At 37.5% G+C, this 12701-nt stretch overlaps 1 protein-coding gene across 1 annotated transcript in view; it reads left to right on the top strand.

The window, feature by feature from the left end:
- Window positions 1-12701, top strand: part of galnt2 (UDP-N-acetyl-alpha-D-galactosamine:polypeptide N-acetylgalactosaminyltransferase 2) — a 64596-nt gene that overhangs the window by 27316 nt on the left and 24579 nt on the right. Inside the window, exon 2 of the mRNA XM_028475451.1 lies at window positions 10205-10292. Coding sequence (XP_028331252.1) covers window positions 10205-10292 — 88 coding nt within the window. The remainder of the gene's footprint in view (window positions 1-10204; window positions 10293-12701) is intronic.

The raw sequence follows: 12701 nt of genomic DNA, 5'->3' as shown, positions 1-12701 counted from the left end.
CCCAACAAAATGGTGGCTGCAATTACTAAAGTTCGTGGTAAACAAGGACTTCTGCCACCTTAGCATCAACCACGCACTGTTCGAGAGGGAGTAAATGCTCTTAGGAGTTAAGATGTATTGAATGATGACAGAAGTAGTTACGGGTCATCCAGTTGCTGCTTTGGACGTTATGATATTATTCCTAAGAAGACTAGGAACTTCATGGTGGAAGTGTTTTGACCTATCACTTACCAGAAAAGGAGAAATGAGATTTTGCATACCACTATCAACCATCTTATTACACGTGCCCACATTCCAACTGAACAAGGAAGACACCTTATAACCTTAATGTGCTGTTGTACGCGTCAATACATACGCTTTAATACATTTCAAAGATGTTACAGAAAGAACCAAAATGGAAAGATGGGTGCTTATTGGTAATGGTGTGGACATTATGAATGAAGCGTCAGAGATGTTGTTGCTGTAAAGCAAACACAATGGTCTCATTCTTCTCAATCAGATTCGTTTTTTCTCAAAACCCTTTCTCCTTGTGTGCAGACATCGCAGTCACAGTTATTTTAAGACTTGTTTGGAGCAACAAGCTTTTTTAACTTATTTCATTTTTTACATTGAACTGTTGCCAGAGGACTGCGTGCATGCGTGCGTGAGTCCCCAGGACATTGTGCTGTGATTAAAGAGGAAGAGAAACTGCAACTTGGTCTCAATTCTTTCTTCTCCTGAATAAACAATGGGCAGGAGAAGCACTGCATCACTGCAGGGAGTCGGATCAGAGACACACATAATGATTGCGTTATTTCCAAGTAAAAAAGCTGAAATGTTAATCTCTTACGACTCTCCTCTTTGGCTCCTTACTGACTTTTCCCTTTCCCCAATGCTGTATAATATCAAGAACATTCCCGATTTCACAAAAGTTGCAATCTTATATATAAACAAAGCCAGCCTTGTTATCACATAGTCTCGGAACATTTCATCTATACTGGCATCCCTGGAGCCATTCCCAGCCTACACTCTGCCAAAATGGAAGGATACCCCATGATAAGGTTGTTACTCTATCACAGGAAAAGACACAAAAACAGATGGCAAAGCAAAAATTGTTCACACCAGTGGAGAATTGTTACATAACGTACATGATAGGTTCCAGGTGTATTCATGTAAAAGCCAGCAGGCACAGGAAGAACACATTCTACACAAAAAGGCTGAGGCCTTCTTTCTCTTTAGGGACTTTGCTCATCTTTGCACAACCCAGCATTGCAATGCATGAATTAATGAGATGGGTACAACCGGTTGAATTGAGATATAATTACACACATTTTGCTCTATTTACTTCAGGCTAATGTGAATTTCAATTAACTGGTTACGTATGATTTTCTGTAGCGCTGATGCCAGGAACTGCTCTCTCGTATCTTGTAGCATTTAGCGTTAGGAGCTCCATTTTAATCTGGTTTTACTGTTGACTGGTTGGAGTTTCCTTTTCTTTTACATTTGTTTCATAAGACTGTAAATGGTAGCTTACATTTAAGCTTCATTTCAAACTTTTGTCCTCTAAACGCATCTATCCATGGTTGTGTTCTATTAGCGTTGTAACCTCAAGAACATAATTGGTTTAAAATTGATGGTTGACCTGGTATAGGTGTGTAAAGTTTGCATTTTAATATTTGCATGACTTTACTACTTTTACTTATTTTTCAATCCCTTAACATAAGCATCATCAGTCCAAGTTCAGGAGTATTGGGTCTTTTGGTCTTTGCTGGTAAGAATAGACCCTAGCTTTGGGACCTTTTTGAAACAGACCATTGTGGGTTTGTGTTTTTTGGCTCTGTGGCCTCATTTAAGTTTTATTTCCAAATATTATAATGCTCTGTTCAAAATTTGCAAGTTCTCCCCGTGCTTGAATGGGTTTCTTCTAGGTTCTACAGTTTTCCCCAAAAGCAAAACTTGGATGCTTTTAACATTCGTCACGTCCAACTAAATGGGCCACTGACTTGGTAACAATGGTTTAATATTAAGATTAAGATTTACTGTGGTGTGTTTATTCTGTGTTCAGTAATCACTTATGTTATCATAATAAATCAAGGCGGATCTTGCCAATTCTGGCAATGAAAGGTTTTTAAAGCAGTATAGATGACTTCTTTAAAAAAAGAAGCCCTCAAATATTAGTTTGGAGTTTCAATCAGCAATAAGACATATTTATTGCAACCATTTGTTGATAAATCACACACTCCACTCTTTAAAGAGTAACTAAACACCTGCTTTCTGCTGACCTCCCACTAGGGGAGAAATTCAAAAAGTGCCTTGATTATGGGCATTATTCCTGACACGATAAAACGCGCCCACTCACAGCGCAAAGTATTATCTGTGATCAAATACTACAATCACACACAATCTCCACGTGAAGCTGATGGCCACTGATTTACTTATGGTCAGATTTAACACTTGAATGGGAGGATAAAAGCTAACATGTTGTGTGAAATAATTTAATCTGATTATATTTCACTTGTTCAGACAAAGCTTGTCCCGTCACAGTAATGTAACTATTGTGATTATTACACCAGAACATCCTGTTAGTACTGCTCAAAGTAATTAATAAATCATCAAGTCTGATCTGGTTTAATTTGAATTATTTAATATAATATAATCATAACCTGCTGTTTACTTCATGTCAGAGATGTTAGTTCTACCTCAAGTGGGCACTGATTATTTATAAAATGTGTTGCACATTTAGTTTGATTAAGCATTTTTTTTAATGTCTATATTTGTACATTGAACAGTTAATTTTTTTAATTGAGGTTTTGTAGTTTATTTCCATAGTCTGTTGACCTCTTTTTAAATCTTAAAGATTATGTTTGAAATAAAAGTATTTAAAATTGCCCTTTATTCTTCTGGTCCCTATTTTAAATAGGTAAAAAGAAGAATTAATTATCGATATCAACTGTTACGAAAAACTTATATCGTTTGTGATACATATTTCAGGCATATCGCCCAACCCTAAAATAACAATTTGATAAACAGACAACTTGTATTTGATATTAGTTACCATTTACTTGTTCTTGCAAGTTTAAAATAATTAACAAACTGTATTTCATGCCATTTTGTACCTGTAAAAGTGAGATTTGTAATTATTGATATCATTACATATCTTATTATTTAGTATCGGGCAATAATGTACCTGACATGCAAGTCTTGAATTGTATCGTATCGTCATTCATGGCAATGCACACACCCCTAATGTTTGACTCTTGTTTGACCACAGATGGCCAACCTGTGAATTGTTATAGCACTTTGACCAAAGAATTACATTTAGAAAAGGTTGGTCTTTGCACTTCTGACAATTCATGTTGGTCAGCAGTGACATGCCTTTGCTGTGGGCTTTGCAAGGTCACAACTTGTAACCAGTACATTAGTAAGCAACTGCCTAGGTTGATTTCCCTTGTGCATGGGTTGTGATACACCACACTTCCCTATAGACAGATGTGAGAGAAAAGTCTGGTCAACAGTTTCCCACATCATCGTTACAGCATGGGTTTGATCTATAGTGGAGCTGAACTGTGTGCTTGGAGGCAGTGAGTCATGTAAATAAGTATGATGTTGGTTAGAGGCCTGGTCAGATTGAGATTAAACCAGTGAGATCAACATTGATCTGTTGAAGAGCTGTGTTAAATTGATTAGTAGAGAAATAAAATCAGTGTAGAAATTACGCTTAGTTTGATCAAGGCTAATTTATGGATCCCAGAAATCATTAGAGATTAGATTTCTGATATTTCTGCATGGATTCACAATTGAGGGGATTTATTAATCAACAGCGGCAAAACAAATGGTAAATGGTAAATGGACTTGATTTTATATAACGCTTTATCACCACACTGAAGCAGTCTCAAAGAGCTTTACATATCAGCTCATTCACCCAATCATTCTCACATTCACACACCAGTAGGACAGGACTGCCATGCAAGGCGCTAGTCGACCACTGGGAGCAACTTAGGGTTCAGTGTCTTGCCCAAGGACACTTCGACACATAGTCAGGTACTGGGATCGAACCCCCAACCTCTCGATCAGAAGACGACCCTCTACCACCTGAGCTACGGTGGTAGAGGGTCGATTTCTATACAATTGTTTTAGGCTACGACCATTTGTGCTGAAAGTGTTTTGTGACTATCGTCTGCTTATGGTCTCAGGTTGCCAGCAAAAAGCCGCCAGCATCTGTGTTGTAGCCTCTGCTGACCCAGGAAGTATAGCAAGAACTAAACTTCCTGGTTCTGCCAAGGCAAAGCAACTATGCAGTGTATCTGTTTCCCAGCTGTACTGAGGTGTAAAACATCTGTAATTAAACTATTCTATTTAGACTGAACACTAGGAATGCACCAAAATGAAAATTCTTGGCAAAAATCTAATGAAAAAAATAATGATCGACTAATGATGGATTTTTTAGGGCCGTTGCCGATACCAATTTTTTTTCCATCAGCCTTAGCCGATGACCGATACGGACTGCCGATTTTCTTGAGCCGGTCTTTGGAGACGATACTACTTTTGCTCCCTCAATTTAAATCATAAAAATTACACAATGATGATAACAAATGGTACGAGTCTCAATTTTTAAAAAAGGAACTTTTATTGAAATTAACAAAAGTGAGGTAGAACGACTAGTAAAAAATATTTAACAAAGATTAACTCATTGAGTGCCATTCACGTTTATAGACGTGAATGGCATGGAGAGACTTGGAGGATGGCCAAAATACAGTAAGCAAACCATTCAACTCTGACATAGATAGCAAAATAATAATAATTTTGCCATCAAAAGCCCGGTCTCAGTGTTGTTTTTGTAGTTCTATAGGAGGAAACCAATGTTGAGGTGTCCCTGAAGCAAAAAAAATTGCTTCAAAGGCACTAATAGCCGTTTTTAGTGATTAGCGATTTATGTGAAGCTTGCCTCTATTTAATTGCTAATTACGAAAGAACGAAACAAGCTAGAAACAAAATTATTTTTTCTGATGAAATTAGAGACTTTAATCTTTCAGAATCTGTGGGTCTTTAAAAATTAGTCAAACTGCTCTAAAACGGCTGGCGCTGAGTGGGTAGAAATTTTGAAAATGGCTGGCACTGAATGAGTTAAATACAGGTGAGGTAAAAGTTGAACAAGTAAAAAAATATTTTTTAAACATATGAACATTTATTTAGCAATGACATTCCAACAATGCAGAATATAATAAACCTAAAGTGCATTGAAGTTCTTGATGAAAATCCGCTTCTCTGCTTTATTATATGAGCATGTTCTTGGAGATGCACACAAAACTTGCCTTCATCTGCACAGATGTCTCGAGAGATAGTGCCAAGACATGCATAATTTATTGTGTGCGCTGGTTTAATCCCATCCAAGTAATGATCTTTATGATGCAAACCAGTACAGTGATCAGAGGATCTCTGTGAAACGTGCGCTGACGGACTGAAACCAGATATATGCTGCTGCTGCGTAGCCATGCGTCAGGCTACAGCGTGGTCCATGTTAATGGAGGACTACATGTAACAGAAGCATAACTCACACTTGCATGCCCCGTCTCAAACTCTGCTCAAAAGACGCTTTAGTGGACAGATGTATTGAAATACAGCCGCTCTGTGAGTCCGCGGACAGGTTGGCCCGTTTCAAGACAAGCGTGTGCGCTTTACAACATCCTGTTTCAGTTGGCGGAATTTGTCAAATGACAAAAATAAATGAATAGTATTGAATTTTTGGACATGTAAAAGTCACTTTGCTTCTTCCTTCTTTACTTCTTTATCAACTTGGTGACTGACGTCTCTGCTTTTCTTTAGTTCTATTTTGTATGGACGAAAGGTATTTTGTCCATTCTTCTGGGGATCCTTTGATCCATTTTTGTATTATTTAGCCCTATTATATCTATTTCAGGTCATTCCTTCTGCTAATTTTGGGTTTGAGTTCTACAGACTAATATTGGGCTGACTCACACACAAACTAAATCTCCTAAACATTTGTACATTTACCAACTTATTCTATCCTTTAACTCAATTTTTCCCAACCTTTTCTGTCTCATGTGCCCCCCAAAGCCACTCTCCAGATGAGGAGAACCCCTTCGTTCCTCCAATTTAGTAACCTTTCTATATAGACTTAAATATGACTCAGCATGTTGGAAATAGATTCATCAATGTTTCCAAGTACCCCCTGCATTGTGTTCAAGTACCCCTAGGGGTACACGTACCCCTGGTTGGGAACCACTGCTTTAACTGCTTTTACTCTGAAAGAGTCCCCATATTGAGCTCTTAATGCGACTACATTAAGCTTTTAGATTAGATCGATCGTATTTGAATATTTAAAAAGTTTAACAAAGATCTCACAGGAGTTGAAAGCTATACCGATATTACCTGAAAATGTGCCCTGTTTTTTTTAGTCCAAGCCAAAGTTGAATTTCTGCAGGGAGAAACCAGCCAGCTGTAATTTTCATCCTACACTGAGCATTACATTGTGACTCAGGACACAATCAGGTCTCCTGAAAACTCATTTTGGGTCAGATATTTCTACTCTCGATCATAGAGAAATAGCTAGTGTTGAGACCTGATAATGCTTTTGTCCACAGTAGATGAAATGAAAGTACCAATGATCAATACATTGGATCAACTGTTGGGGATTCTAATGCAAATGTGCAGCCCATAAAGTCTGATTTATAAGAATCAGAGCAGCAGAGGGTAAATCATTTTCAAGCTTCATCCCTAAGGTTTAGAGGTGAGCTGTCAGTGGTGGGCTGTGACATCAGTCTCATGTCTTACCTTAAAGCAGCAAAACAAACAGATCAATATTGTTTTGGAGAGGCTGAAGGTGAAGCTGAATGATGGAGCAAATAAGAGTTAAATAATAGGTTTCTAATGTCAAGGACAGTGTTCAGAGCGGGGCCTGATTGATGGGCCTCAGTCTATCGATTTGTTGAGTTTTAATGGTTTCATGTGTGGAATGTGGATACTAGAAAAGATGACTAAGCTGTGTGACTATTTCAGAGAATGATAACACAAGGGGATTTCAATAGAGTCATTCAAACAGAAAAGGAAGTCAAAGATAACAAGTACCAGTGTAGGCATGAAAATGTTCATTTGCAAAAGACCAAATGATAAATAATATTCAGAAAGTGAATGATTTTGTTTTGGTGCTTTGTCTTTTAGACAAGTATCTTGTTGTAAATTGCCTCCATTCTGTTGACTGAATGTATTCCAACTCAACAATATCTATACATGTAAATATTTTGTGATCAACTTTTTTATTCATGTGGTTAGTGATTAGTCAAATTTGTAGTTTACAAACAGTTATATTATGCACACACATTCCTATTGCGACATCTTGATACATATCCACAAATTAGTTTAATACACATAGAAATCAATCCCTTAAATAATAAATAAATTAATAATAATAATAATATTAATTAAATTAAAAGAAACTAAAAAAAAAAAACCTTGTCCAGATTCCCCCAATATATACAATTACTCAATATTAAAATATTGCACAGTAATAAGCACAGTACAAAGCAGGTGCTAATTTCCTCTGTCAAAGACATCCACAAAAATAGCAATATTTACACAATATCTATGTACAGTACAGATTAGTTAGGTACATCTGGTTATGTAATCAATTCTCTCAATTTGCCTTACAGTTTAATGGCAAAGGATATCAGGTGTGATGCAAATTACTGTCTAGTCAAGTACCATTTCAGTTAATAAATTAGACCAGCAAGAGATATTTTCAGTCTTTGCTCCATTAATTTGGGCGGCAGAAAGCTTGAGCGGAATTATATCTTTGTACGATAGGAGCCATTCCCTTACAGTCAGAGGCTGCACTGATTTCCAGCGAGAAACCATCATCTTTCTAGCAGCTGTAAGACCAGCTAATAATATCCAGCGATTATTAATTGATAAATAATATTTTTAAGTGTCATCTAGCAAAAGAAGCCTCGGTGTGTAGGTAATATAGTTTATTTGCTACTTTTTCCCAGAGATGAAGAACTTCTGGGCATTGCCACACCATGTGGACAAAAGTGCCTACAGTATTGTCTGGACAGCAATCGCCAAAAATTACTGTCTTTTAGTTTAATTTGATGTAGCCTCCTGGGATATAGGTAGGCTCGATGGATTATTTTATAATGAATCATTTGGTGATTGGGATTCTTGGATGTAAGGGTGATGTTTGACCAGATATGATTCCAATCCCACTCTGAATGATCTCTCAGATCAGTTTTCCAAAGATGTTCAAAAGTTTTTGTGAGAAGATTGAACAACCAGTTTATACATATCGGAGACAATACCGTTGTTTTTAGCTTTGCTCAAAATGGGGTGGAGAGGATGTTTTTGAGCATGCATCCCCAGGGAACCCCATGAGAGCGCATAGCGGCACGCAACTGTAAATGGAAGAAGAAGGATGACCCTGGTAAATTATAGCATTTTTGTAAGTCATGAAATTCTCAGAGTCTGTCCTGCCCCACAACATCCACAAGTTTGTGAACCCCTTTGCGCTCCCATGGGGGAAAAGAGATTAGCTTCTAATTAATCAAGAGAGAGTAGTTATGAAATATTGGTGTTTGGAGATAATATTCTTTGACTTTGCCCAAGTGTTTGTTTACTTGATTACAGACATACACCAGGTGTGCAATAATGGGCCCATACTGATCTTTAATCATTTTACAAGGTAAATTAGAATATAGAAGAGTGGGCAAAGCATAGGATGTTAATAATTCTTCTTTAATTGGCATCCATGCTGCTGGTTTATCAGCCTTTAACCATGAGTTGGGTGATCTTAACACAAAGCACCATGAGTACCACTCAAAATTTGTCAGACTTATACTTGCTGAGGATTTATGCGTATATAAGGTTGAACCTTTGATTCTCTGTTTTTTCTTATTCCATAAGTATTTATTTATGAGAGCAAGCATTTTTTTGTAGTAGCCTTGTGGCGGTACTAGAGGTAACATGGAGCTGAGAAAGTTTATGCGGAGCAGTAAATTCATTTTAACTATTGATAAACAAGCCTGGAACGGAGAGAACCCCATCTTTTAAGATCACTGTCTCTGGTAAGCACCATATTTTTGTAGTTATTATCAACCAGTGCAATCGAGAGATGGATTGAAAAGGACCCCTAGATATTTTAGACTTGAGACAGTTGGGATGTTAAATGAAACTCCAAGCTTGCCTGAAGGACCCAAAGGCACCTTGTACCCGGAGATATTTCCGAATGAGTGAAAAGTTTTGAGAAGATAAAGTATTGATTCTGAAGGGTTACTTGTGTAAATTAAAATATCATCTGCATAGAGGGAAATGTGATGGGGTGAATCATGTACCTTAATTGGGGCTATTTTCTCTAACTATTTGTGCGATGGGTGCCAAAGATAAACAAAATAAAAGTGGAGATAACGCACAGCCTTGTCGCGATGAACGTGAGATAGCAAACCTGGATGAACACATGTTGCTTGTTAACTCAACAGCTGTGGAGTTAGAGTACAGAGTTTTAATCATGTTGATGAAATCTGCTGGAAAACCCGTATGATGAAGCACAGCCCACAGACGGTTCCATTCCAATCGGTCAAACGCCTTTTCCACATTTGGTGATAAAATAGCATTTTGGTTATCAGGTTTTGATTATGCATTTATTATGTGGAGCAGGCGTTGAATATTGTCAGAGGATACTCTTGATTTAATAAATCCTGTTTGATCACTTTGGATCAGTTGGGTTATATGCTGTTGTTAGTCTAATGGCTAAAATGTTTGCACAGGCTTTGAGGTCTGTATTGAGGAGGCTGAGTGGCAGGTAGGTATTGATTTGTGATCACAATGCCCCCTTCAGTTGAGATGGCAGAAATGTTGGTTAGTTGTTCATTGCTCCTAATTTTAAGAGCTAAAAGCTGACTTGGTCTCGCACTATTTAGATAACAATAACAATATTTATTTATTGCTGTTTGCTTGATCAAACTATCAAAATGATTCGTGGACTAGTCGGACCAATTTACTAGTTTATAGATGTTCTCCTTCTTATACCTTTTTTTTTAGCTGAAAAATATGTAAAATGAAGTATACTGTATATCTAAGAATGCAGTTTTAAGAATATAGAAAAGAGAATTTCAAACACAGTATTTTACCCAAAAAAACTACATTACTGTCATAAAAATCAAACAACAAGCGTGATAATGTGATAAGTGTAACTGTTTCTCTTTCTGGTTTTCAGGATGACTGGGCTGCCAGTGACTCATCTAGTAGGAAAGGGGTGCACAGCTTGGATGAAAAGACGCATGGCCTTGAGACCCTACCACCAGGTAGGACAATGTTTAACCCCAGACATACTGTATGTTTATTATTGTATTTTTTATTCTGTCTCAATTGCGTCTAAATTTTTAATTTTTTTCATTTAGTCCAAACCAAAGTTCATGTAGGGCCTAATTTAATTTAAGGGCATATCCTTTTCCGTGTGACGTTATATTTTTCCATTGTGTTTTTCTATTTCATCTTCTTTCCCTATTTAGGTGACTCTATTGACCATTAAACTTCCCAAAATCGCACCAAACATGTTAAATAGTGTTATTTGAGGCAGCTACTGTTAAGAATTTTATGTTTTATATGCTTCAGATGATTTACAAAAATGGTATGGTTCCGCTTATATCACATGAGATTATGTCATTAGCGACTCTGCTAGACCCTCAGCCATTCGCTTAACAGGAAAAATACCATGGAAATGTGTGATATGGTCCCTTAACATTATAAGTGACACCTTTTAATTGTCACAATCTGGCAAATCCCCCCCATGTTCAGCACAAAACTCCACACAGCCATGTGATTGTAGATGCTATGACGTGTCACCAGGTAAAGTCATCACCAGTTCAGATAATATACCAGCAGTTAAACCTGTCTTTGTATCAGAGCCTTTTCAGGTTCAATTGCAGTCATAATAACCTGAACCGCTTGTTCATCACAACACATTAAAAACTTTTTTATCACAGGAAAGCATGATCAGTACTCCCCCGAGTCTAAATATGTACCGTATGTATGTCTGAATTGCACCCTCTTGATCCAAAAAGCATAATTTTCTGGCTGAAAAAAAGTGTGTATTTTGTCGAAAATGTGAAATCAGCACACAAGTTTTATTCCCCTGGTTCCGAATATGTGCTCGGTTTTTGGATAGAGTCAGAAATGGGCCCAATGGAGGCCCCGGAAGGGTGGTATTTTCCTCTGTCAGGGTAAACCTCGGTCACTGGATTATTTTACACACTTGTTAAATTGCTGAAGCACAGCTTTGGCGTCCGGCAAAAATAGAAAGGCTGCGTATCTGCTGCAGAGGGCTCCAGCATGATGTAGCAGTTACGCTGCTGTGCTGGAACACATTCCGATGCGGTGGATATTGGCACAATGACTTTAATGGAAACCTATCAGTTGCGTTGTGGTTTCAAAGCAGTTTCGGATGCAGTGGAACTTGGTGGTAAGACCTTGACCTGCTAACAACAAACTCACAGTGATCTAACTGTTATAGAGGTTCATGATGAAAAGAAGACGGAGTGAAAGATGAGGAGTTGCTGGTCAGTTGATAGGCTCAGGATTTTCTACGAATCTGTTGATGCTTGGCAGATTTAAGAGTTTATAGTTGCTAAAAGGAGTAATTAAACAATATGGAAATCACCCAATGCAAAGACCTTGAGCAAATGTTATCAATGTACGGCAGCTACTGGAGCCGGCCTGTGCTCGGGGCTTTAATTATGTTCACTCTGACCAAAGGAGGCGAGTAGCACTGTGAGCACAAGCCACAGTTCACAGCTAAAATTATGGAAAGAGGGGTTCTTTCAATGGAAAGAGAGCCGATTTCAATGATTAAGAGCATTTCAAAATTCAGGTGGCTTTGCACTTAACATCAACTTCACATTTGCCAAACCCCTCACAGTGAAGAGGATCGTGTTCTATCCTACTCACGTTGTGAAGAGGAGCGGTGTGTGTGTCTGAGAGTGAAAGACAAAAACAATAGATGAGTAACATTATGACTGATTGTGGAGAAGAGTTTAAAGGTCTTTTTCAAAAGAGTTTGATTTTCTGCAAATTCTCTCTGTTTCTGAGCCTCTGTGCTGTTGCTGCCTTTATCAGTGTGTGGGATTGGGTCAAGATAAACTGCATTTTCAAATTCTTTGGCTAGCTTTAATCATAGATTGTTGAAATCTGATATCTGCGCAAAACTATGTTTCACTCCCCCAGTTACACACATTAACATCCAAACAGCAATGAAGCTGCTGTTTTCAGTGCAGTTTAAGCAAAATTGTTATTTCCTCTTATTGATGCATTCAGCTGATTTTATAACATATATTATATAATTATATTTATAGTTTTTGAGCTGATCTTTAATAAATGTGCCATCTATTTGCCTATTTTTGTGACGTTGAGATGAATCAACAGCTTTTTCTATGATTGGCTAAACAAGTTGTAGATTAGTTCACTGAATTTATGGATATTTCAGTGGTTTTTGTTATGAAAACTGATGCGTATTAAATTCTTCCACATTATATCCTTCATAAAGACTGTCCAATGAAATACACACAGCACAGAAGTGATTTAAAGCTTCAGAGGACAAATGCACAGAGCACTTCATGATCATAAATAAGGAATCAGTTGGATGATCATCAGTTTATTGCTTGTTCTCTAATGCAGGTTTACCACAGAATATGGCCATTTATATATTGGAATATATG

The sequence above is a fragment of the Gouania willdenowi genome, chromosome 3, assembly GCF_900634775.1.
Source record: "Gouania willdenowi chromosome 3, fGouWil2.1, whole genome shotgun sequence".
Taxonomy (NCBI): domain Eukaryota; kingdom Metazoa; phylum Chordata; class Actinopteri; order Blenniiformes; family Gobiesocidae; genus Gouania; species Gouania willdenowi.
This window is presented reverse-complemented; position numbering and strand designations above follow the sequence as displayed.